This window comes from Mesoplodon bidens, assembly GCF_964165515.1.
Source record: "Mesoplodon bidens genome assembly, chromosome: 12".
NCBI classification, from domain to species: Eukaryota; Metazoa; Chordata; class Mammalia; order Artiodactyla; family Ziphiidae; genus Mesoplodon; species Mesoplodon bidens.
This window is the reverse complement of record NC_138168.1, coordinates 90,628,896-90,655,518: the sequence shown is the minus strand read 5'-3', so window position 1 is coordinate 90,655,518 and position 26,623 is coordinate 90,628,896. Positions and strand designations below refer to the sequence as shown.

At 36.6% G+C, this 26,623-nt stretch overlaps 1 protein-coding gene across 1 annotated transcript in view; it reads left to right on the top strand.

The window, feature by feature from the left end:
- The window catches only part of PDE10A (phosphodiesterase 10A), a 297,841-nt gene that overhangs the window by 161,681 nt on the left and 109,537 nt on the right, over positions 1-26,623 (top strand). Inside the window, 1 exon segment of the mRNA XM_081250479.1 lies at positions 22,365-22,393. Within this exon segment, the coding sequence (XP_081106605.1) occupies positions 22,365-22,393 (29 nt within the window).

The following is a 26,623-nucleotide window of genomic DNA, read 5'->3' as shown; positions in this document are numbered from 1 at the left end:
TTTTGGATTTGCTCCCCTTCTGATGAACAGACCCATCAGCAGTTGATGGAGGATGAAAAACTTCGTGTCAGAAATTAGACGACTTGAATGAAACAGATTCCTGGAAAAATCAAATCGCCAAAACTGATGAAACAACAAATAGAAAATCTGAACAGGTCTTCAGTGATTAAACGTATTCCCACAACCAAAAGCTTGTTTCCAGATCACTGTACTGATGAATTGTATCAAATATTTTAAATGGAATAATACCAATCCTTCACAAACTCTTTCAGAAAATAGAGGAGGGGGGAAAGCTTCCCAACTCATTCTATGAGTAATGTGTTAACCTGATATGAAAACCAGACTAAAACAGCACAAGAAAAGTATAGATCAAGTCCTTCCTGAACATAGATGCAATAGTCCCTAAATAAAATTAGGAAACCAAATCCAGTAAGATGTAAAAAAGATGGTATAGTATGACCCAGTACAAATACCAGTTGGTTTAATATCAATAAATCAATTATTTAAATTTATTAAAGTTAGAAAAATGATAATCTTAATACAGAAAAAGCATTTGACAGAATCGAACATCTAATTCATGATAAAAACTCTCAAAGAAGTAGGAGAAGGGAATAGTTAACTTGAGCAATGAGAAACAAAAAGTATCCAGATTTAAGTGGGAAAACTAAATCTGTCTTTTTTCCACAGATACATGGTCCTGTATGTAGAAAATTTCAAATATTCCACAAAAAAACTACTAAAACTAATGAATGAGTGAGCAAGGTCTCGGGATTCAAGGGCCAATATACAAAAAAAAAGTCAATATACAAAAATCAATTCCATTTCTATCTACAAAAAGGAACAATTGTAGATAAATTAAGAAAATAATTTCATTCATAATAGAATCAAAAAATTAAAAGCTTAGGAATAAATTTAGCAAAAGAAATGCAGAATTTGTATACTGAAATCTATAAATCATTCTGAGAGAAATGAAAGAAAAGTCTAAATAAATGGAGACAGATTTTATGTTCATGGGTTGGAAGATTCAATATTGTCAGGATGACAATTCTCTCCAAATTGATCTATAAATTCAATGTAATACCTATCAAAATCCAGGAGGTCTTTTTTGTACAAATTGAGCAGCTGATTATAAAATGTAAAGGACCTAAAAAGAGCCATAATCATTTTGAAAGTGAAGTTTAGTATTGAGGAGTCACATTACTTGATTTCAAGACTTACTATACAGATGATATTTCAGACCCTTTGTTACTGCCATAAAGATTGGCATATAGATCAATGCAACAGAATTCAGAGTCCAGAAAAAAATCCCTACATGGTCAAATGATTTTCGACAAAGGTGGCAAAACAATTCATTGGGAGAAAGGATAGTTTTTAGATAGATAGAACAATTGGGTATCCACATGCACAACAAAAAATTACCCTTTCCTCATATTGTAAACTACAATTAATTTAATATGGATATTGTATCTAATTGTAAGAGCTAAAATTCTGAAATTTCTAGGAAAAAATATCCATGACGTTGGGTGAGGCAAAGAGTTATTTTATACAATACCTAAAGCATGATCTGTAAAATAAAAAAAAGTTTTTTAAAAAATAGTCTTCATTAAAGACTTGTATCTAGAATATATAAAGAATTCTTAAACTCAATAAGAAAATAAATAACCCAATTTAAAAATAAACAATAAATTTGAATATGCATTATCCCAGAGAAGATATGCAAATGACCAATAAAGGCTGCTTGGACTTCCCTGGTGGTGCAGTGGTTGAGAGTCCACCTGCCGATGCAGGGGACACGGGTTCGTGCCCCAGTCCGGGAAGATCCCACATGCTGCGGAGCGGCTGGGCCTGTGAGCCATGGCCGCTGAGCCTGCAGGTCTGGAGCCTGTGCTCCGCAACGGGAGAGGCCACAACAGTGAGAGGCCCGTGTACCGCAAAAAAAAAAAAAAAAAAAAAAATGTCTGCTCAACATCATTATTAGGGAAATGCAATGAGATACTGTTCTACACTCACTAAATACATTAAAACAGGCAGACAATGTCCAGTATTAATGAGCATGTGGATAAACTGGAATCTGTACGATTCACTTTTGGAAAAATAAAATGGTAATAGCACTTTGGAAAACAGTTGGTCAGTTTCTTTCTTTTTTTTTTACAACTTTATTGGAGTATAATTGCTTCACAATCGTGTGTTAGTTTCTGCTTTATAACAAAGTGAATCAGTTATACATATACATCTGTTCCCATATCCCTTCCCTCTTGTGTCTCCCTCCCACCCCTTTTAAGAAGCTTTAGGTGCTATAGATCACTCTAAAGTAAAATAAGGGATACTGAAACTGTCTAAATTGTCACCTCAAATAAATTTAGAAATATGAGATAGTTTTGTTAAAAGCATAGCTTAGTCTACTGATCTATATTTAGTTTCTCCTCCTTTGTCTAAGGATTTAATGATTGAAGACAACTAGAAGATTTAAAGAAATGCTTGTGTTGCTAGCCATTCATTCACTCATGGAGGATAACAATGGAATAAAAAAGAATAGTAATCTAACAGGAAAAAAAATCTTTTCATTTCCTCACAAGACCCTGGGGAGATGTTGTTTTATATGTATTTGATATACTTGTCTCCAAATATCAGGGTTTAGTATTTTACTATCTCACAGTATTAAAATAAAACCACCTATCGAAACCTTTTGTCATTTTTTTCTTCTTCCTATAACATTAGTGAACATCATTTTCTTTCTAAGGTGGTAAGAAGAAAATTATCATAATATTAGTTGCCATTTTGGCCTCAAACCTCCAGGTTATTTTTATATTAATATCTGTGTTCCCATTTCCACAGCCTTGAACCTTCTGAAGTGTATGGTTAGGTGGGTTTATATTTTGAAATGTTCATTTGATTTGTTTACTCATTTTAAACTATTATCAACATTTTATGAAAATAGTTTCTGGTAAATTAGAAGAGCTCATGATGTCACATATGGATGAATTCTTTGACCTATATCAGACAGTTGTTTAAATTTTATATTCAGTATAATAGTGGCTTCAGGTCTATTATACAAGGTATTGCTTTTATTTATACTTTTGGTGCTGTGGTAGATATGAAATTATTAAATTAAATCTTCATTCACTGACAGAAGATATTATATCTTTTGATATTTTCAGGCTGAGAACATAGTGGGCATTGAATAAATATTTATTCATAATCATCACTAATAAATGCATTTACTGTATACTCATGGATAAATATGATCAAATAGTTACATATCCAATCATTCATTTAACAGATATTTACTGAATTGTCTACTTCGTGTCAGAAATAGTTCTAGGCACTGAAAATATAAAATTCTACAAGAGATATTTTTGCCCTCATTAAACTTTCACTGTAGTGTGAGTAGAGGGAAGACAGACAATAAAATAATAAATTAGCACTTTTTATATTATGTTTGAGGTATGAAGAAAACAAAAGCCAGGGTAAGGGACAGATGAGAGGCTGTAATCTTTATCGGGTATTCATGGACATAGAGCTCACTTTGTTGACTAAGGTGGAAATGCCTAGGCACATGGGACTTCTGTATAATGGGAAATCCTAATGAACATTATTTTAGAACTAAAATAGAAACACATTTAAGTGTATGCAATAAGAAATGAAAGAGATAAATGCTAAAATTTCAACCCAAGGGAAATATTTGGGGAGTTGAAGCTTGTGTACCCAGAATTTATGTAAATCTTGTTGTGTACCTGAAATTAGATTTAAAACATGATTATCTAGGCCAAGTGCCTCATACCTGAACCCCCATGCTTATTTTATTTGAATATATTTCTTTTTATAGATCATTCTCAGACCTATGATTAGGAATCTTCTTTTTTCTTTTTAATTGTGGCAAAAAACAAAAAAGGAAATAACAGGAAAGAGAATCATATAAACAGTGGTTTTCATGATGTGTTCCTTAGAATTATGTACTTCTACAGAAGTGCTTCAGAGGCTCCAGAAATGTTTCATTCAAATTTATTTTAATATTTAAAACTATAATAAAATAATAGGGATGTTTAAATGTACCAAGTTTAATCTATTGGAGACCACCAGGAGAATAACTTTGTGTTGTTGGTTCAACTTAATTTTAAGAAGAACTCAGATAAAACTTACAGCAACCTATCTGTATATTTGTTTGAACTTCTTATAAATGTGTCGTATTAGTCAAGTTTTGGCTCTGTGCTCTCAGCTTTTAAAAAAAAATAGTTCCGTGCATATTTAATCACAAGAACATATACAGGAGTTGGCTTATTGTGTGTTTGGGTGTTTCTTGTTATAAGAAATTTGTATTTGTGTTTGTTATATATTTAGTGATTCAACATTGAAAGAAAAATTTGTAGATATATCTCTTTTAAGCTTCTGAGTCTTTTTTTTCCTTAGATTTTTTTTTTTTTAATTTTTTGGCTGCGTTGGGTCTTCGTTGCTGCGTGCAGGCTTTTCTCTAGTTGCGGAGAGCATGGGGGCTACTCTTCGTTGCAGTGTGCGGGCTTCTAATCGTGGTGGCTTCTCTTGTTGCAGAGCACAGGCTCTAGGCACGTGGGCTTCAGTAGTTGTGGCTCGCTGGCTCTAGAGTGCAGGCTCAGTAGTTGTGGCTCACGGGCTTAGTTGCTCCTTAGTTGCTCTTAGCATGTGGGATCTTCCCAGACCAGGGATCGAACCTGTGTCCCCTGCAGTAGCAGGCGGATTCTTAACCACTGCGCCACCAGGGAAGTCCCCTGAGTCATTTTAATCAAGAGACTTTTGAATTTGTAAAGCGGTCTGTAAAACAAACAATCAAGCAACAAATGCCCTAAAGCAGTATCTTTTATATCTTGTTACTTATGTGAACTGTTATGGGTCTCCAAAAAAAATTCAGAAATAAATCTGATCCTCAGACTGATGAAGACTACAGATGTCCTTTTTTTCTGAACTCGTTTTAACATTTTTCTCCATAACTGTTTGAAAACAATTGAACTAAGATTTTCCCCAGGAATGGGAAATAATAATTTTATTACTACCATGAGAAGAAATAATGATTCCAGGGCACCAACCAGTAAGGCCAGCATCCCTATAAACCTGCTACAAGAGTGAAATTCATTTAAATGAGTGTCTTCTGGGAAAATTGGCAGAATCATTCTAAAATACTTTTAACATGAGAAATAGCATATACTTGTTAATTTCCTAGTTACCAAAGGGCCAGATTAAAAAGATTCGTTGCAGTCAAGGGATTTTTCAGGGTTATAGTATCGCCCATCAAACATCAAAACATGAGATGCCCAAGACTCTGAAAAAATTCGATAACTTTCATTTTTACATGCAGTAGTGAGTCCCTGGGAAATAAGTAGATGTCCTTGACACTGTACTATGGTTAGTTTCTGCTTCTCCAGGCATTTTGCTGAACACTGTTTTTACCTTTATCGGCATGCAGTCATAAACAGTGCCAGGGAATGTTGAAATAAGTACGTGAACTTATTTGGTCTTGTTTACAGTAAGAATTCAGAAAACATGGGACTCATGAATAGAATGAATGCTTATTGTTTTTATGTGTTTAAATAATTGAATATAGTTGTTTTAAAAATTATAGTAGAATAAATTTGGAGCAAACCCCCCCCCCAAAAAAAAGACTACAGATGTCCTCCATGAACGTCTGTTTCAAAATTTTACGTTAATCAAATAGCTTCTTTGTTCTCATTTGTTGAGCTTGTAATGTGATATATAATAATTTTTAACTCTGACAATAAATTTTTACTAACAAAACACATGTCAAGTAAGGTTTGGTTATAGATAATAGAAACCAATCTAATTTAGCTTAAAGAGAAAGAAATGTATTGGGCAACTTAAAAAGCATTGGAAGGGCAGGAGGGGTCAACTTTAGGTGGCGTGACCAAGACTTCCAGGCCCCAGAATTTCACTTCCTCAGCTGGGACAGGAAAAATTGCTCCCTTGGCTCCAGGAAGCCCAGAGAGGCAGGAATCTGGTGGCTGTGGATCCACACTGTCCCTGCTTTCATGCTCCCACGTCACCCCATTCTGAACTCAGTCTCCCATTAGCAGTACATCTGATTAGATGCAAGGAAATCTGACAATGTGCTTTTTCAGTTTCCAGCCTGTGCAAAACAGGAAGGAGGTTTCAATGGAGGTTGGAATTATATCTGCCACTACATTTCTTTTATTCTATTTAATGTATTGGGTTATTCCATATAAGATTTTATTTGGAAATAAAAACCTGCCCTGTTAGAAAAAGTTTGGAAACTAGTGATACAAGCACCAAAATTTAGATTGTGATATTCAGTACCAAACGCTGTAGATCTTCTGATAACAAGTGGATGGCTCTGCCTGTCTGTAAGCATGTTGATTTGAAGCCCCTAGAATCTGCTGTCATGGCTGCACCTGTGTTCCAGAACCATAGCCAGTGTGTTTAGAGACCTCAAGTTTATTGGGATCATAGTAGAGATGAAGAATATTCAATCATTTATCTCAAATAATGCTGTAATTTGTTTTTAAATTCTAGGTATTTAATACTATAGCTATGTTTGGTTATTTTTTATAGTGTTAATATAAAGTCATCGGGCTTCCCTAATGGGGCAGTGGTTAAGAATCCGCCTGCCAATGCAGGATACACAGGTTCGAGCCCTGGTCTGGGAAGATCCCACATGCCGCGGAGCAACTAAGCCCGTGCGCCACAACTACTGAGCCTGCGCTCTAGAGCCCAAGAGCCACAACTACTGAAGCCCACATGCCACAACTACTGAAGCCCGCGTGCCTAGGGCCCGCGCTTCACAATAGGAGAAGCCACTGTGATAAGAAAGCCGCACACCACATCAAAGAGTAGCCCCTGCTCACCGCAACTGGAGAAAGCCCCCATGAAGCAATGAAGCCCCAACGCAGCCAAAAATAAAAATAAATAAAATAATAAGCAAATTTATAAAAAAAAGACATCATAGTGTTGGTCTCTAATGCATTTTTCTATTTTGTGTTTTTTTATTGAAGTATAGTTGTTGTACAATATTGTATCAGTTGCAGGTGTTCAATATAGTGATTCACAATTTTTAAAGGTTATACTCCATTTATAGTTGTTATAAAATATTGGCTATATTCCCCGTGTTGCACAGTATATCCTTGTAGCTTATTTTATACCTAATAGTTTCTACCTCTAATGCATTTTAATTTAGGAATGTGACCTCTTGTCTCTGCTTAGTGGTTATCTTCTCGAACTTCCAAAATAATATTCTAAAAAATTATTTCTCCCTGGGCTATATTTGTTCTACTAATCTCTACTCCATAGGATTCTGGAATTATCCTGTTATCAGTTCTTTTATCAATTTCCAGAGAACTACAGACACAGCATTTTTAAATTCAACAGTCTTTTCTGCAGATAAATGCTTAATTCACTTTTATAATTGATTATTATTAATGGATGCTGAAGAATAATGAATTTCATAACAATATTTTAGCCTTCTTTGTAGAAGTACAGCAGCAAGATTGCTTTGGATATGCAGAAGAAAATTTAATTTTGTTTTCTTTATCTGATTTTATGCTGCTCATGGATTTTACATTGTCTACTGATAGAAAACATATAATCTCGGCGACTGAAGGTCTCAGTTACTTCTGCTTTAAAGCCTACTTTTTGGCATTAACTTGGTCACTTTTGGCACTTGGTATTCTCCATACTTAGTCTTAGATACCTAGGACTAGCATTATCAGAAGGTGCCAAAGTGTTTTCCAAAGTGGCTGTGTGAGAGTTCCAGGTTTGGACAGCTTCTTCCTAAATTTTCTTTCTTCTCTCTGACAGTTGGGCATATAGGGAAACTAGGAAACGAGGCAGTGATGGTGGGCAGCCTTTGACCATTTAATACTGTCCTCCTGGGTTCTGCTGAGCTCACTGCTCAGGCTGCTCAGGCTAACATGATGCAGGGCCTCCCCGTGAGAGTCCCTCTGTTTGCTGCCTGTGCCCTCCGTTCTCCAGTGTGGCTGCTGAACGCCTGCAGGGTGCTTTGAGGTGGGCTTGAGGGAAAGGAATGATGTGGGTCAGGTTGCAAGGTTCGCAGTCGATATGGAGGAATAACTTGGAGGCTGGGGACGGTGGGAGAATGGAGGGAATGCAGGACACGTTAACGTTCCCTCCCCGCCCCCAGTGCCCCCAGCCAGCACTGAAGTGTAGGGCCGGAGGATGTTCTAGACAAGACGGTATCCTGAATGGTCCTGGCGCCCGCTGCACGAGGAGCTAAAGCCTAGGGCGAGTCATACTTTCCTGTTCAATCAGCTTTATTAAGGCAGGATTACATACAATAAATCTGACCAATTTTAAGTATGCAGGTCAGTCAGTTTTCGTAAATGTATTGTGTCATGTAACCATCACCACATCAGCATTGCTGTCCCCCCAGAAAGTCCCATGTGCCTCTTTGCAGCCGAGCTCCCCTACCGCATCCCTCTCTAGTCTCTGGTAACCTCTCAGCTGCCTTTGTCCTGTTTACGGAATTTCATATGAATGGAATCATACAATAGGCAGTATTTGCATCTGGTTTCTCTCACTTGGCAGAGTACTTTTCAGACTTGTGTCTGTTGTGGTGTGTATCAGCGCTCTGTTCATTTCTGCTGCTCAGTAATATTCCTTTATTTGGATGTATTACACTTTTAGCAATTTATAAATTTCCAGTTACTTCACATTCTTTCCTTTTAACTTTACCATCCTAAAGGGTAGGTGATGGTATCTCATTGTAGTTATAGTTTGCATTTCCCAAACAACTAAAGATGGTGATCTTTTTTTTTTTTTCAGTGAGCTTACTTGCCACTTCTATGTCTTCTTTTGTGAAGCATCTATTCAAATATTTTGCCCATTTTAAAATTGGGGATATTTTTCATCTTAATATTGAGTTGTAATATTACTTTGTATACTCTGGACACAAGTCCTTTATTAGATATATAATATTATGTATCTCCCAGACTGTGGCTGTTCTTTTTTTTTCCCCAGTAGTGTCTTTTGAAGAGCCAATGTGTTTAATTCTGATAAAGTCTGTTTTATCAATTTTTTCATTTATGATTTTTTCCCTAATCCAAGAAATAAATTAACCCAAGATTTTCTTTCATGTTTTATAGTTTTCACTCTTTTGTATATGACATTTCAAATTCATTCACTTGAAGTTAATTTTCCTATGTGGGGTAAGATAAGGGTCAAGATTTTTTATTTTGTTTTGTTTTTCTATATGAATATCCATTTATTACAGCAACATTTGTTAAAAAAGATTATTTTTTCTCCAGTGAATAAAACTTTGGAACCTTTGTTGAAAATCGCATATATCCATATGTTTATTTCTGGATTCTCTATTTTGGTTCATTATCTATATATCTGTCATTAGGTTGTTTTCATCACACTATTTTATTTTTGTTTCCAGCTTTATTGAGGTATAATTGACAAAACTGTATGTAATTAAAGGGCACAACATCAACATCGCTAATCATCAGGGAAGTACAAATAGAAGCCACAATGAAATATATCTGCTCACACCTGTTAGGGAGTCTGTTATCAAAAAGACAAGAGATAAATGCCAGTGAGAATGTGGAGAAAAGTACCATGCAGTTGTGATTAATACAGCTTTATGGGAAGCCTTAGAACGCAGTGTAGCTTCTACAACTTCCTTATTTTTCAAAATTGACTTGGCTTCTCTGGGTCATTTGCCTTATCATGTAACAGGGTATCTTTCTCTATTTAGGAGTTAAATTTCTCTGATCTTGCATCTTGTGACCTTACTGAATTCACTTATTTATTCTAGTAGTGTTTTTTTGTGTGTGTTTTGTTTTGTTTTGCAGATTCCTTGGGACTGTCTACCTAGGTTATCATGTCATCTGTGGAAAAAGACTTTTTTTTCCTTTCAGATCTGTATACCATATATAATATTTATATTATATGTAATATAAATTATATAACACACACTTTTTTGTCTTATTTTTCTGTCTAGAACTTTCAGTACAATGTTTAATAGGAGTGGTGAGAGAAGATATTCTTGCCTTCCTCCCCATCTTAAGGAGGAAACATTTGGTCTTTCACCATTACGTACAATGGTACCTGTAGATCTTTCACAGATGCTCTTTATCAGGTTAAAGAAATCTGCTTAAATTCCTAATTTGCAGTGAGCTTTTATCCTGAAAGAGCACTGACTTTTTTTCAAATATTTTATCTCTGAGATTACAGTCTTTTCGCTGGCTGGTGGCCACTGTCTAAAAACCTTTGTTTCGTGCATTTTGTCTGGTCTTCTAGTTGTTGATGATTGGAAGGCCATTTCTGTTTCAGTTAATCCTTCATGAGCAAAAGTGGAATATTATTTTAATACTATAACTAATGTCACCCATATCCAACTTCAGGCAAAGTGAAAATGAATGTTCAGTGATTCATTGCTATGAACTGCTGTTACTTTTAAATTAAGTAAAAAGTCTTAATATGGAATTATCGACAAATCATTACTTCTTAACTGATACCAGAAATGTATCTTGGAGTCAATATGCTAAAAATTGTAGGCAATTAAATTCTTTGTTCAGTTCTAGTATTTTTTTGTTAGTGTCTCAAAAACATGAAGTATTTGCCTGGTTTCTTTGTTTCATTCCTTTGGTTGGTATCAATAATAAATAAAATGGATGTCCAATATAAACGTACATATTCCTAAAGAATAAGCAATTTTCAGACAGAGCTCTACTTCGTGTAGGGCCATCCTCACCCCCATGGTTCAGCTGCCCACTCCCCTGCTAAGACCCCTTTGCTCCCACTGGCCTGAGCAGACTCTGTTCCTGAGGCTGTTTCCCTTCTTGGCCTGTCAGCTGGTCTGAAGCAGAAAGAGAACTGCTCACAAACGTCAGCTTTCTGCAGATGTTTTTTGTTTGTTTGTTTGTTTGTTTTAGCAAAATGAGACTCTTTAAAAGTTTTACCATTTTCAGTGTCACAGAAACAAAAAAGAGAGCCAGTGTTCTAAACTTTATCGCACACTTGAAATATACTGCAGAATAAATAGAGTGAAGATGAAGTAACTTCAGAGAAAAATAATAAAGCCCCTACTTTAATTTTTCCCCTGAACAGGTTTAGAGTAGAACTTCCAAGATGTACAGATTAAGTTAGCAGTAATTAGGCTATAACAGACAATAGTAACAAAAACATCTTCAATCAAAAGTAAAGTAAAAGATTTGCACAGAACTAAATACTTTTGTATCACATTTTCTAATTTATTTTATTTTTCATTATTAATGTTATTACAATTCAAAATGATATGACTGAGTCAGTAAAATTGAAACCTTTTTCTGAGATCTTAATCTTTATCATCTATTTAGTCCCAGGATCTTCTCCTATTTTCCTATCAGTTAAGATCTCTGGCTAGAGGCTCTTCAGTGGGGCAAATGGCAGACTCTGGGAGGGCTCACGCCAAGGAGTACTTCCCAGAACTTCTGCTACCAGTGTCCTTGTCCCCATGGTGAGACACAGCCACCCCCGACTCTACAGGAGACCCTCCAGCACTAGTAGCCATGTTGCTGACAGGATTTCGTTGCTCCAGCTTGGTGTCAGGCCTGAACCTCTGAGGTGGGAGAGCCGAGTTCAGGACATTGGACCACCAGAGACCTTCCGGTCCCATGTAATATCAATGGGCCAGAGCTCTCCCAAGGATCTCCATCTCAACACTATGACCCAGCTCCACTCAATGACCAGCAAGCTACAGTGCTGGACACCCTATGCCAAACAACTAGCAAGACAGGAACACAACCCCACCTGTTAGCAGAGAGGCTGCCTAAAATCATAATAAGTTCATAGACACCCCAAAACACACCACCAGACGCGGTCTTGCCCACCAGAAAGACATGATCCAGCTTCATCCACCAGAACACAGGCACTAGTCCCCTCCACCAGGAAGCCTACACAACACACTGAACCAATCTTAGCCACTGGGAGTAGATGCCAAAAACAACGGGAACTATGAATGAGCAGCCTGCGAAAAGGAGACCCCAAACACAGTAAGTTAAGCAAAATGAGAAGACAGAGAAACACACAGCAGATGAAGGAGCAAGGTAAAAACCCACCAGACCAAACAAATGAAGAGAAAATAGGCAGTCTACCTGAAAAAGAATTCAGAGTACTCATAGTAAATATGATCCAAAATCTTGGAAATAGAAAGGAGAAAATACAAGAAACGTTTAACGGGGACTCAGAAGAACTAAAGAACAAACAAATAATGATGAACAACACAATGAATGAAATTAAATATTCTCTGGAAGGAATCAATAGCAGAATAACTGAGGCAGAAGAACGGATAAGTGACCTGGAAGATAAAATAGTGGAAATAAGTACCACAGAACAGAATAAAGAAAAAAGAATGAAAAGAATTGAGGACAGTCTCAGAGACCTCTGGGACAACAGTAAACTCACCAACATTCCAATTATAGGGATCCCAGAAGAAGAGGAGAAAAAGAAAGGGACTGAGAAAATATTTGAAGAGATTATAGATGAAAACTTCCCTAATATGGGAAAGAAATAGTCAATCAAGTCCAGGAAGCACAGAGAGCCCCATACAGGATAAATCCAAGGAGAAACACACCAAGACACATATTAATCAAACTATCAAAAATTAAATACAAACAAAAAGTATTAAAAGCAGCAAGGGAAGAGCAACAAATAACATACAAGGCAATCCCCGTAAGGTTAACAGCTGATCTTTCAGCAGAAACTCTGCAAGCCAGAAGGGATTGACAGGAAATATTTAAAGTGATGAAAGGGAAAAACCTACAAGCAAGATTACTCTACCCAGCAAGGATTTCATTCAGATTCAACAGAGAAATCAAAAGCTTTACAGTCAAGCAAAAGCTAAGAGAATTCAGGACCGCCAAACCAGCTCTACAACAAATGCTAAAGGAACTTCCCTAGGCAGGAAACACAAGAGAAGGAAAAAAACTACAATAACAAACCCCAAACAATTAACAAAATGGTAATAGGAACACACATATTGATAACTATCTTAAATGTAAATGGATTAAATGCTCCAACCAAAAGACATAGACTGGCTGAATGGATACAAAAACAAGACCTGTATATATGCTGTCTACAAGAGACCCACTTCAGACCTAGGGACACACACAGACTGAAAGTGAGGGGATGGAAAAAGATATTCCATGCAAATAGAAATCAAAAGAAAGCTGTAGTAGCAATTCTCGTATCAGACAAAATAGACTTTAAAATAAAGAGTATTACAAGAGACAGAGAAGAACACTACATAATGATCAAGGGATCAATCTAAGAAGAAGATATAACAATTGTTAATATTTATGCACCTAACATAGGAGCACCTCAAGATATGAGGCAAATGCTAACAGCCATAAAAGGGGAAATCGACAGTAACAAAATCATAGTAGGGGACGTTAACACCTCACTTTCACCAATGAACAGATTGTCCAAAATGAAAATAAATAAAGAAACACAAGCTGTAAACAACACGTTAAACAAGATGGACTTAATTGATGTTTATAGGACATTCCAGCCAAAAACAACAGAATACACTTTCTTCTCAAATGCCTCTGGAACATTCTCCAGGATAGATCATACCTTGTGTCACAAATCAAGCCTTGGTAAATTTAGAAAAATTGGAATTGTATCAAGTATCTTTTCCAACCACAACACTATGAGACGAGATATCAATTACAGGAAAAAAATCTGTAAGAAATACAAACACATGGAGGCTAAACAATTCACTACTAAATGACCAAGAGATCACTGAAGATGTCAAAGAGGAAATCAAAAAACTACCTAGAAACAAATGACAATGAAAACGCGATGACCCAAAACCTATGGGATGCAAAAATGCCATTCTAAGAAGGAAGATTATAGCAATGCAATCCTACCTCAAGAAACAAGAAAAATCTCAAATAAACAACCTAACATTACACCTAAAGCAATTAGTGAAAGAAGAGCAAAAATACCCCAAGGTTAGCTGAAGGGAAGAAATCATGAAGATCAGATAGAAATAAATGAAAAAAGAAATGAAGAAAAAGATAGCAAAGATCAATAAAACTAAAAGCTAGTTCTTTGAGAAGATAAACAAAATTGATAAACCATTAGCCAGATTCATCAAGAGAAAAAAGGAGAAGACTCAAATCAATAGAATTAGAAACGAAAATGGAGAAGTAACAACTGACCCTGCAGAAATACAAAGGATCATGAGACATTACTACAAGCAACTATGTGCCAATAAAATTGACAACCTGGAAGAAATGGACAAATTCTTAGAAAAGCACAACATTCCGAGACTGAACCAGGAAGAAATAGGAAATATATGGCATATATATACAATGGAATATTACTCAACCATAAAAATAAATGAAATTGAGCTATTTTGTAATGAGGTGGATGGACCTAGAGTCTGTCATACAGAGTGAAGTAAGTCAGAAGAGAAAGACAAATACCGTATGCTCACACATATATATGGAATTTAAGAAAAAAATGTCATGAAGAACCTAGGGGTAAGACAGGAGTAAAGCCACAGACCTACTAGAGAATGAACTTGAGGATATGGGGAGGGGGAAGCGTAAGCTGTGACAAAGCGAGAGAGTGGCATGGACATATGTACACTACCAAATGTAAAATAGATAGCTAGTGGGAAGCAGCCGCATAGCACAGGGAGATCAGCTCGGTGCTTTGTGACCCCCGAGAGTGGTGGGATAGTGCGTGTGGGAGGGAGATGCAAGAGGGAGGGGATATGGAGATATATGTATATGTATAGCTGATTCACTTTGTTATACAGCAGAAACTAACACACCATTGTAAAGCAATTATACTCTAATAAAGATGTTAAAAGGAAAAAAAGATCTCTGTTGACAGAGCGGTGTGTGATGTCCAAATTTCATGGAATCTTGTATGCTCCAGAGAATTTGGGAAATGTAGAGGTGATCAATACATTCTGGGATTTTTTCCCCATCCTCAGAAAACTCTTAGACCATGTAGACTTTGATGCTAAGCCCTTTTCTGTTGATTATTCTTATAAATATGATAGGAAAGCTTTGGATTTCTCAGATCCCCACATCCTCAATATTGAAGCATCATTATAAAGATATTTTTTAAAAGGCACAAAATATTGTAAGAGTTTTAGGAGGCCTCCATAATTTTTATTTATAATTTTTATCTATTTATCTATCTATTATAATAAATTTTTAAGTTCCTTAGCTGTTTCTAAATAGTTACTTGAAACTATGAATTTTGGAAGACATTATTGAATATAGAACTTCCCATGTTAAAAGGTGAATAATTCTCCAAATGTTAACAGAGTTTACATTTAATTACTTTGGTTTCTTCTGTCAGAATGATAGAATTGCTTCTCTATTTCAACAGCTCACATGTTATCAATTGAGAAGCTAAGATCAGCTCTGCCATTTGCCTCTGGGAGAGATGTTGCTCAGGTTGCTAACGGTGAAACTTACAGTGAGTTACAGTTGCTCACGAACCTGACACCAAAGCAGAGTTCAAAGACACAGAATGGATACAGCTCCAGGACATTTAGAGATAGCTAAGTTCTATAACGCAATATATAGAAATGGAGAGAAGCATATTAAGTGTTTGTTTAATGATACCTAATGATTGTTTAATGATAACTTTCATATATATATATATATATATATATATGTATAAGGAAGGTACTTTGTAAGTTATTACATTATATATAGAAGACCGCCTGCAATTCACACAATGCCTTTTTAAGCCATCACTTTTCATTTATAGAATTGGAAAGCTTCATGGACTAACTCTCACTAGGAATGGTCTCCTTCTGTTTATATAGAAATAAATGCAAAGAATAGACTATGCTGGGGTGTGCTAGAAAATGTGATTCTGTAAGTTACTGAAAATCATTACAGTCCTTCAGGGGAAAAAAAAAATTTCTCCTGTTTTGTGATATAGCTTGTAAACTTATTATTTCCTCCCCCCACCCCTTTTTGACCAAGACTACAATAAGTATATAGTTCTTTATACTTTCCAATTATTTAGTGATTTGTAGATTATTTCATGTTTCCTCATCAGTAACTGCAAAATAGAGGGTTTATTGGCAAAAATCAATTAATCTGGTATTTCAGGTCTTGATTACATGGCTCATATTCTTCCATCAATTCCTGTTTTTTAGCGTTAGAAAATTGAAGTAAGAAGGATAACAAAAGTGAAGTGATTTGAGCACTATGTTTAATAGTTAGGCCACGAGATTTTAAACCGTTGGCAAAAGTAACAATCTCCTAATGTTTTACCACAATGTTGCTGTCTGTATGCAAAAGAATCATTATATCTTAATCATTTAAGAATCATTTTTTGAAATGCCTCCTCCCCCCGTAATGTAAAAGAAATATTAGATGTGGTCTCTTGTCTCCTAGAACTTGTGTTCAGTGAAGAAGTTAAGTCATTCATATGTATATAGTTATCCACACAAAGCAGAATAGTCAATGCCAGGTTGAATGCAGAGAAAGAAAAGTGCAATTTATTGAGAGCCCGTTCTGTGCAAAAACTTCATGTACATTATCTCACCTGATCCTAGCACCTTCTGAAGTGACCTCATTTTATAAATATGAAATTACCAAGTTTGGAAGGTCAAGGAGCCCATGTATGGTTTGTAAGTGAAGCTGAGAGTTGCAAACAGATCTCTTTGGACTCCAAGCCTATCTTCTTTTTTAATGTAGCACTCTGCTCTCCTCACAGGAAAGGAGTGTGTAAAAATTCTGAGGGAAGACATATAGTGGGCCTGTGTGCTTTTGAGAGGGCCTCAGAGACAAAATACAAATTGAGCTGAGTCTTGAAAGACTTCAGTGTGTGGGAAGAGGGAGGAATCAACTTTGAGGAAACAGCAGGCACACTCATGTCTCAGCATCTTTGCTCAGGCCGACCCCTCTGCCTGGAAAGCTTTTCCCTTAGGTAGCTGTTTTTGTAGTCCGCCCCCTGGAGGAGGTCTTCTCTAACCACACTTTCATCTGCAGCCTGCCCCCAGCCACTCCCCCCTTGCTTTCTGATCCTTCTTAACCTGGTCTACTGTGTTACCACTTCCAGCTTGCTGTATAATTTAGTTATTTATCATGTTTATGGACCATCTCCTGCCTTTAGAATAAAGCTTCAGGAGGACAGGGATTACTGTCTTTTTTTGTTCTCAGATATATTGTAGGCACCGAGAATAGTGCCAGGAACTTAGTTATTGAGTAGGTGCTCAAAAAATACTTGTTGTTGGGAGGTATGAAGATTTTGAGTTAACAGAGAGCAAAGCATATTTGGGGCTCTAGTAAGACCAGTTGAGTCCTGTTGTTACAGATTCCAGTTGGAAAAATAGAACCAAATTGTGAGGACTTGAATCCTAAGCAAAGGGATTAGTTTATTTTTGGTAGGAATCGGAGAGCTTTCTGAAGATTTTATTTTAAATAATGGTGTATTGATTTAATGATATAAAAGTAATATCCTATTAACATTTTATTACATTTCCTTCATTTCCTTTCCTCATTTCCTTTTGAGGGCTTTCTGTTTCACCTGGTAAAATTGGCTTAATCAATAGGGAAATAAACTGTCTCACATATGAAGAAGGCTTTAGTAAGGCAGTCTTCAAGGTTGGCTGATTAAATTGGTTAGAAATGTCTCCAGAGATCCAGCTTTTCTCTCTTTCCTCTCCCCCAGCTGCCCTCTCCTTCTGCCCAATGCTCTGTGCCCGCCTCCCCTTCTCCTCTGTTGCCCTTGCTGGGTTATTGTTGGGGATTGACTCCTCTCATGACTACAAGGTGGCTCCTGCCACCAGCTAGGGCCAAAGGCTGCCTTTTTGTTTTCTCTCAAAGCCATGGAATTTAAGTCCTCCCCTTTGGTATGATTGGGCCAACTGAGACATTTATTCAGTATCTGGCACATATTATACATCTGATAGATATTTGTGGATTGAGTCGTTAAGATTGCATTGTTAGAAGACACATAGCTGTCTTTAGACAAGCTCCATAGCTGTGCCAGAAATGGCTGGAGGAGGCTGAATGGAGCCACACCAGCTCCTGAGTGATGGAAGTGTGTATAAAAGATGGCTGGTTTATTAATTTTCATGGGAAATACGTATTTCCCACAAGGAGAAGACAAGTATGCTCCATTTACATTATCTGCAGAGACTGCAAGGCAAAGTGAGATGGATAATCTTGAAGGACTGAGGTGCAGTGACATCTTTGCAATGATCGCAAGTTCTCTATCTTCTAGTCACTGTTTCTCCTCTCTGGATACATAGTATCAATGCGTGACTTAGACTTCTTTTCTTATACTACAGGGTGAGCACTGAAAGCCGAGAACTTAACCATGGAAAATTTAGTCAAAATAACTGTATATTGTACTTCAAGGAAATGATAATCAATCTAAAAAGTTTTCTTTTTAACAATATTAACACACATTTATACATGTATAAATTATACATGACCATAATTGTTTTCATTTCAGACTTGTAACATGATATACTGAAGAGAGAATAATGTGTAATTGAAACTAATTTGTGTGTCTATGTATATAATTTATAAAATGTGTATGTGTTTACATACACTTATAGATTAAACACATATACATATATTTTAACTTAACCAAATCATGGACAATTTTTCATGTCAATAAATAAACATAAACATTCATCATCATTTTTAGCAGCTGCAGTCTTGGATTATGTTGAATCTGTTTTCTTTATTGTAAAAAAATATTCATTTTTAGTAGGAAGATTTTAAAAGATCAACAAAGAATAAAAATACTTAAGGATCATAAGAATCAATCAAAACTTTTTAATGCTTGGTTTTAAATGGATCTTTTTTAGATCTATAATAATTTATTAAACTTATTTTGTTATTCTATTTGTTATTTTTCTTTATCATATTTTGTTTTTCTTTAATGATATTCACTTTTGCGTATAGTTTTTATGGCTCAAATAGTAAGAAAATTTAATAATTTCTTATTGATTCTAAAGAATATGAGTTTTAATGGAATTTTTGTCTACTCTGTATTTCTGGAGCTCTTACTTCAAAGCTAAACACCAGAGTAAAGAGGAATATTAGAAGCAGACACAGAACTTTAAGTCAGTCATCATAACGTAAATTCCTTTAAGTTCTACTTAGAAATTTGGATTCATTCCTGAAATCCCATTTCATATAAGAAATATCAAAATTGATCACAAAAAACAACGTACAAATATGTGCGCAGTTATAAGGATTTATAAAATATTCAAAATTAAGTACTTGCTGAAAGGTGTACTTACTAAGAAATCCTCCAGGGGTTTTTTTGTTGCAAGAGCTATTCTTCCTAAGGCTTTAAAAAATTATTAAAATGATGTTTACATTGAAGACAGTTCCTTTTTTAAAAAATTTTTTTCTCTTTAACAAGCATCAATATTCCCTTTCTGAAATTATTTAAAATTTTTTCTTGTTTATTCTTCCCACTAGAATTTAAGCTCCTTGAGAACAGGGATAAATGCCTGGCACATAATGGATCCATAGTACACATTTCTTGAATAAACAAATGTGTACAGAACCCTAATGCCACATAAATATTAGTGTCTGCTGTTGCTAACATTTTTGTTGCTAATATGATGCTCATGAAGGACTCAAAATCTGCCATCCATGGAAATTTCCTTCTTTTCCATGATTGCCTGTCCCTTCATTTTTAAGTGAGCTTCATTCCTGAACCATGTGAAATGCCACTCAGACAGTTTAGCTGGGAGTACATGTTGGAAGTGTACAGAGACGTTCCAGAGTTGTGGGTTCTTAGGAGTCATTCTGAGTTGTGGTCTCTTAACCTTACATTGAAAATGTTTTTGTGGAAAAAATTATTTTTCAGTATCAAATTATATTGATAGGATGTTGTCTAACTTCAGGCTTATAAGGTGGCAAAAGAAGTCAGACACCTTGCCAAAAAGTAAGGCAACAAGTGACTGGCCATGTGGGCTTCTGACCACAGTGCACGCTCTGAGCCACTAGCTGTGCCTCCTCTGCTATTCGGTCATCCTGTCCTCTCCATTGTGGATGAGAAAGTGAATGGATTGTCTGCAACATGCTGAAACTTGCCTAGGGCAAGAGAGTTCAACAAAATGAAAATTCCAAGTATAGGAAATAGGAAGGAAGCCTCCCTTATCGTAACAAATTCACTGGACCCATTAATTTCCTCAGCTAAAAGACCATGTTCTCTAAATGTAATGGACTTGACATTCATTTAACAAAAATTGTTTGGCTTCTAAGTTGGAGGAAGAGATAGATGATATATTTCTAAATCTGTACATAAGGTGAAAAATCCAGAAATAAGTTATAGGTAGCATTTTTCTTTCAAAAACTTTGTCCATAAAGCAAGAAAAAAATTGGTTTTTATAAATACATATCAGTAGAGTTTCTTATGCACACTCAAGTTTGAGAAGCACTAAGCAAAACTAAAGGAAAAAGCAAAGGGGACATTTATGTACAGATGTCTGGATATTCGAGCTCTTCTTCCTTTGAACTAACTTTCAGATCGTACTGATGACTGGAGACTGGAAGGGTCACAGCTCGAAAACTCCATTCAGTCCCACAGTAAACTTGTTCACACGGCTGCTGCTTTCCTTTGCATGTTTTAATCAACCTTGAATTTTCAACCCTGTTCATTGAATTTCTTAGATAAAAATTAAAAATAATTAAAAACATATATGCCTCTACAACTTTATAATCTGTTAATAAATTTGTTGTGATGATTAAATCAAAGAGTCTCATCTTCAGAGAGGTTTAGAAGAGAATAAGAGGTTAGGAGTTAAAGAATAAATGAAAATGTTTCCATGATATGACTTCAGTGTATAAGGTAAAATAAATGTTTTTCCTATAACATGGTTACATTCTTAGGGAAATCAGATGCAATGCTCAAACCATTATGGAACAATTATAAGAAAAATATATAAGCAAGTATGTATTAATACAGTAATACAAAAAAATAGGAACTGCTTATTGAACGCTTACTATCTGATAGTCCCAAGCTTGCTAATTTTGAAAAGGTCCCCAGGTAAAGGCAACATGCAGCAATTTTTGAAGTGTAATTTACTTTAAATTATGAAGAATCCAAGGGGCATGATAGATGGGGTATTTTTGAAAGATAAATTGGGTGGGTGAGTGCGTGTGTGTGTGTGTGTGTGTGTGTGTGTGTGTGTGTGTGTGTGTGTGTGTAGGCATGATTGCCAGGGCAGATATTGGATTCAGGGATCAGCTTAGAGGTTACTGGTTGATAGGTGATTTGGAACTAGACTTAATGTTATTTGTGGAAATGGATGGTAAGCAGTAAATCTGAGAAAGATAAGAAAAAAGAGGAAACAACAGGACTCGTGGTTTAGTTAATAAGAATATTGACGGAGAAAGAAGCATCACAGCCCTCTCTGGACTTGTGAACTTTGTCAGTGTTAAGATAGGTTAGGCTGTGCTTTTTGGTAATGTAGAATACATTAGAAATTTGGTGTGTTAAGTGTGTGCTGCTGGTGGTAGTTAGAGAGGGTTTGGTTGCTAAACAAGACACAAGACAGCAACAGCATGAAATTGAAGGCTGCCTCCCTGTGAGCGGTCTGGAGAGGCCCAGCTCCAGTCACCCTTCCTCTGGAAGGGTCATATCAACACCTTTTCTCTGGGTCAGAACCGGTTACTAGGCATGGGATACTCTTCACCAGTGGACCTGAAGTGGAGTCTTGGACAGTTTGTGTCTTATACCCTGCTGGTGGGCACAGGCATATTCTTGCCCTGTAGCCAGATTTGTGGGGAGAGCCCTTCAGAGGGCCTCAACTAGACCAGGTCAGTCCATGAGTGTGATTTTACTAGTAAAGAATGCTGACATGCTGGTACAAACACCCCCGCCAACTCCTGGGATCCATGGTACAAAGCAGCACTATTAATAGGTGTGTTTCATGCCTTAACCAGGGTGCCATGCAGGCACATGTCTTATTTCAGCAAATTAGAAATGCTGGAAATAACCCTCACAGCACAAGTGTCAATGACCATTTGAGATATTCATGTGGGTTGTGTCATTTAGAATATTGCAAATATTACAAACCCTTTTCTAGGTGTATTTGATAAACCACAGTGTAGCCATATTTGCAGGCAGTACCATTTTAGAATCTCTAAAAAGATAATCTTGAAAATGACTGGCAAACTGTTGCGTTATTTTATTTCCCTCCAAAATTAATACATACATCTACTCTAAACTTATTGTTTAACTTTTATTTTACAGAGTTTTAAAACCAAATTCCTAGATTTCACAAGCGGAAGCATTGCAAATAGCCTTCTAGTTTATTGAGCGTGAATGACATGTTCTGTATTTCAGAAACTACTCAGACTTTCTAATTGTATTTTTTTCTCCCTTCCTTCTCCATCCCCCAGATGAATCATCTCCTAAGGAAGTCAGCAGGGTAAGTAATGTGAATATCATTTTTGTTACCACAATATAGGAAATAAATTCTTTTGTATATTTTCAGTGCTCTAATGTGTTTAAGTGTTAGAAAAATAATTACAAAAAGTGAGTGCCCTCTCCAAAGTATCACTCATCAGTATGGAGTAAAGCCAGTGAGGAGAGAGGTGTGAAATTGGAGGCCTCAAACTGAATACAGCTAACAGATGCGTTCCATTTGGCCTGCACATGCTTATGGAGTTTTCTGAATTTGTTGCCAACATTTAGATATTGAGAGAGTGCATATTAAGATTGGATTTCTGGCTTCTCTTGAAAACCCATAAGATAAGGCAGCACTGATACCGAGTTCCCATGTGGCGACGGTCTGCTCAGGCCGCTTCCTCACCGTCCCCTGCTCAGTGGCTTTGCACGTGTGCTACTGGGTTAACCCTACCTTCAAGTTCATGCACCTTGTTTCTGGGAGAACAGAAGGTGACTACTCGTGAATTGAATACGTGATATTCTTCAGTACTTTTAGAAATACTAAACGCACCATTCTCACGTTCAAGAGAAATACTTAGTGTTAAAGTTCTATGAGACTTAACAAACTTAAAAGCTTATGGGGTATGAGTATCGAGAGCATTTTAGCATGCCATGTTTAATGCTACAAAATTATTATTCTGTAATTACATATGAAAAAGAATCTTAACTATATATCCTGTTTACAGATAAAGATCTTAAAATGTGGATTCAATGTTGAAAATAGTCAGAATTGTATCTGATGCACCCTTATGTAAGAGATCACTCTTTATCATAAGACATAAACTGAAGTACTGTTATCAGGATCACATATATAGATATATTCCTTTATTTTTGATTATCTGTAGAAAGGAATCTTTAAAATGACCAGGGCCATTGCCGGAGACTGGGCAGAATTCCCTCTGTCCCTAGCAACCTAACAGACTCTTAAGGTTTCTATAAGTCTCAGGGTTTTCCTGGGTACATGCACTATTAACTTCACATTTACAGGGTTCACACCTGGAAAGTTCCCAAGACTGAGTACTTCCAGGTATATCGGGGGCAGAGGGATCAGCCTGGAAGTTTGACAGCTACTGAGAGCAGCAGAAATGGCTGAAAAGCCATGTTTGAGGATAAAAGAAGATTCTCACAAGTGGACCTGGGCAGTCATAAGATACTGGGGTGTTGATATTGGCAAAGCTACTATCTCAGATCTCTGAGATAGTACCAGGTGTCTATAAATCCAGGACAGTAGGAAAAAAACTACAACTTACTCATCAGTATTCTTGTTTTAGAATAACTTTTGTTTATAGGGAACCCCTGACCTCAATTTAACCTTTATAGCCCTCAGAAGATTTTAGACATTGTTGTTTTCGAGGGAAGTGGGAAAAGAGATGCCCAAAAAGGTAGTTTCAACCCACCCTGTGTTTTCCTTACACCCTGTTCTGCTCACAGAAAAGACCAGAGCTGCCCTTGTGATACCTTGCTTATTTCAATATATTAACTCTATCCACCTGTTGGGTGAAACTCACCCTTCGTCTCCAGGGTCCCCCAATTTAAAGATTTTGTATCATACTGTCTGTCATAAATGATTTTGTTACTGAAGCTCACTCTTAAAATTATAAGGCAGGTTCTATTTAGGGAGAACAGCTATATAGACAAGGAGTAGACTTTTTAATTGAATGCATTTCTATATATTTTAGTTATGCAAAATATCACCACAAGACATCTTGGATTCAGATTGCCACCTACTTCTTACTATGCCAGTGCCTTCTTCTGGGTGAAGAGAGAAGAGATGCAGACAATAACACACACTATCTTTAAGCCCATTAGATATGATGATAAACTATACATAGTCATTTTTTCTTTGCTATTATTTTATAAAATTCTTTTACTTTATGCCAAATTTGGAGAAAATACAATTCCAGGTGAGAAATGCTAAATATATGAACTGATAACCTAGAATAGTTAACAGTTGCCGGATCTTTAAAAGTTTTTTTTAGGGGCTTCCCTGGTGGTGCAGTGGTTGAGAGTCCGCCTGCCGATGCAGGGGACACGGGTTCGTGCCGCGGTCTGGGAAGATCCCACATGCCGCGGAGCGGCTGGGCCCGTGAGCCATGGCCGCTGAGCCTGTGCGTCCGGAGCCTGTGCTCCGCAGCGGGAGAGGCCACAACAGTGAGAGGCCCGCGTACCGCAAAAAAAAAAAAAAAAAAAAGTTTTTTTTTTTTCTGAATATACCCCAGATCTTGGTCAGTTCTGATACATAGAATTTGCATTATAAAATAGTATACCAATGTTTTAAGTTAAAATCAAGATTTAGAAATACTAGTGCAAACTTTTGGTAGATGGTGACTTGCCACAGGGCACATCCATTGTCAAAAGCATGCTCTTTAGTGATGCAGATTCTTACCCCTCCAGGCAGTTCTGGTTATTGTGACATACTTTCTCACTTAGCGCCAAACAACCTCTCTTTAATTGCCATCTACTAGTATTGTTTTGACTTCTGTAGCAGCTCAAAAAGGGCTATACCCCCTACTCCATATGAGAGCTCTTTAATTAGAGGGATTGTGTTCTGTCTTTCCCAGTGAGACACACTCACTTAAAATAATTTTCTTCCTGTGGGCCTCCTTAGGGTCTGGGTTGACATTCTCTGGACAAAGTATGCATTATTAATATATATTTTTAGAAGGTGGAGGCAGTGCCATGACATTATAGACCAACTGTGGCTTGACCCTGATAAGACGAGGTAGGCCAGGTAGCCCTCGGAAACTATGTATCTGTAATAGAGTTTAGGGAGGATTAGCTTTTCCAAGAAACTATAGGACATTTCTGGTTATTGATCCAGAAATGGAAGATATTTTTTCCATGAAGTCAAGTCAGATCTATAAGTCTTAAGCCCTTTCTCCGTCCCCTCTTTCTTCCTCTCTTTCTCCTTCCATCCCTCCCTCTCTCCGTGTCTTCCTCCTTACCTGCCGTTCCATAGACAAATATTTCTTGGGCATTTATATGCCAGGCACTGTTCTAGGTTTTAGGGATACAGTGCAAAACAGTATTCCAGTTATCATAGTATGGAAGGTGGTGGTGGAGACAGTTGCAAGTTTTTTTTTTAATTTATATATATCAGGCAGTGATAAATATTATGATAAGTACATAGAAGAATAAAGCAGAATGAGCTGATAGAGAGTGACGGTGGATTAGGAGTGGACTTACCTGTAGAGACAAAGCCAGGACAGAGGATGATCGGTGCTAGGGGTGTGAGTGTGCAGCCAGGGATGGCTTACCAGGGTAATTGAGGAAATATTATGGGAGATGAAGGAGGGAACCATGCAGAGAACAGCAGGAAGAGCACTCCAGGCAGATGGCACAGCAAGTGCAAGGGCCCAGAGGCAGGAAGGTTCACGTTACAGAAGGAGGTCATCTGGACCAGAACTGAATGAGTGCAGGAGAGAGCCCTGGTCAGAGAGCTTGAGGCAGGAGGGGATCTAGAGGGATGTGGTATCTGTCATATCTGTGTCATTTGTTTTCATCTAGTCAGCAAAGTTAATCTTTTGTTTTACTATTATTGTTGTTGCTGTTGTTAAGTGGTTCCAGCTTCTGACAGGAAAAGAGAGAGAAAACAAGGTAAGAAGAGTATTTGGGTGCTGAGTGCTAGAATATGACAAATTTAGCCAGGTCTAGAATTCTTGGGTACTGTCTTTGTCCCTCAAACTGCTGTAGATATGTTTCATTATATTCTAATTTTTATATAACAGTTTTAGTCTTATGAAATATGTCCTGAGGAAAAACACTGATTCGAGGCTACTTGGTCAAAGGACACAAATATTTTATGACAATTAATATACATTGTTAAGTTGGTTTATCAAATTATTGTTCCAATTTAAGGTTTCATTTTAACCCAATTTAATTAGCAATTATATCCCTTCTTGTGTAAATGGCATGCCATTATTTTAATATTTTTATTTAAAGAAAATAAACGTATTGCCATATGTTAACTATGTTTCTTTTGGGTGAATTGCATCTCTATGTCTTTTGCGTGTGATACATTCAAAAGAACGTCTCTGGTATAGTGTAAATCACACTTAGATTTGAATTTCTACTTTGCCACTCTTCATCTGAGTGACCTTTTAAAAAAATAACTTTTAAAAGGCTCAAATGTAAAATGGGGACAAAATCTACCAAACCTAAGGTATACAGCCATAATAGGATGAAAATTTATATTCTTATATTCATTTTT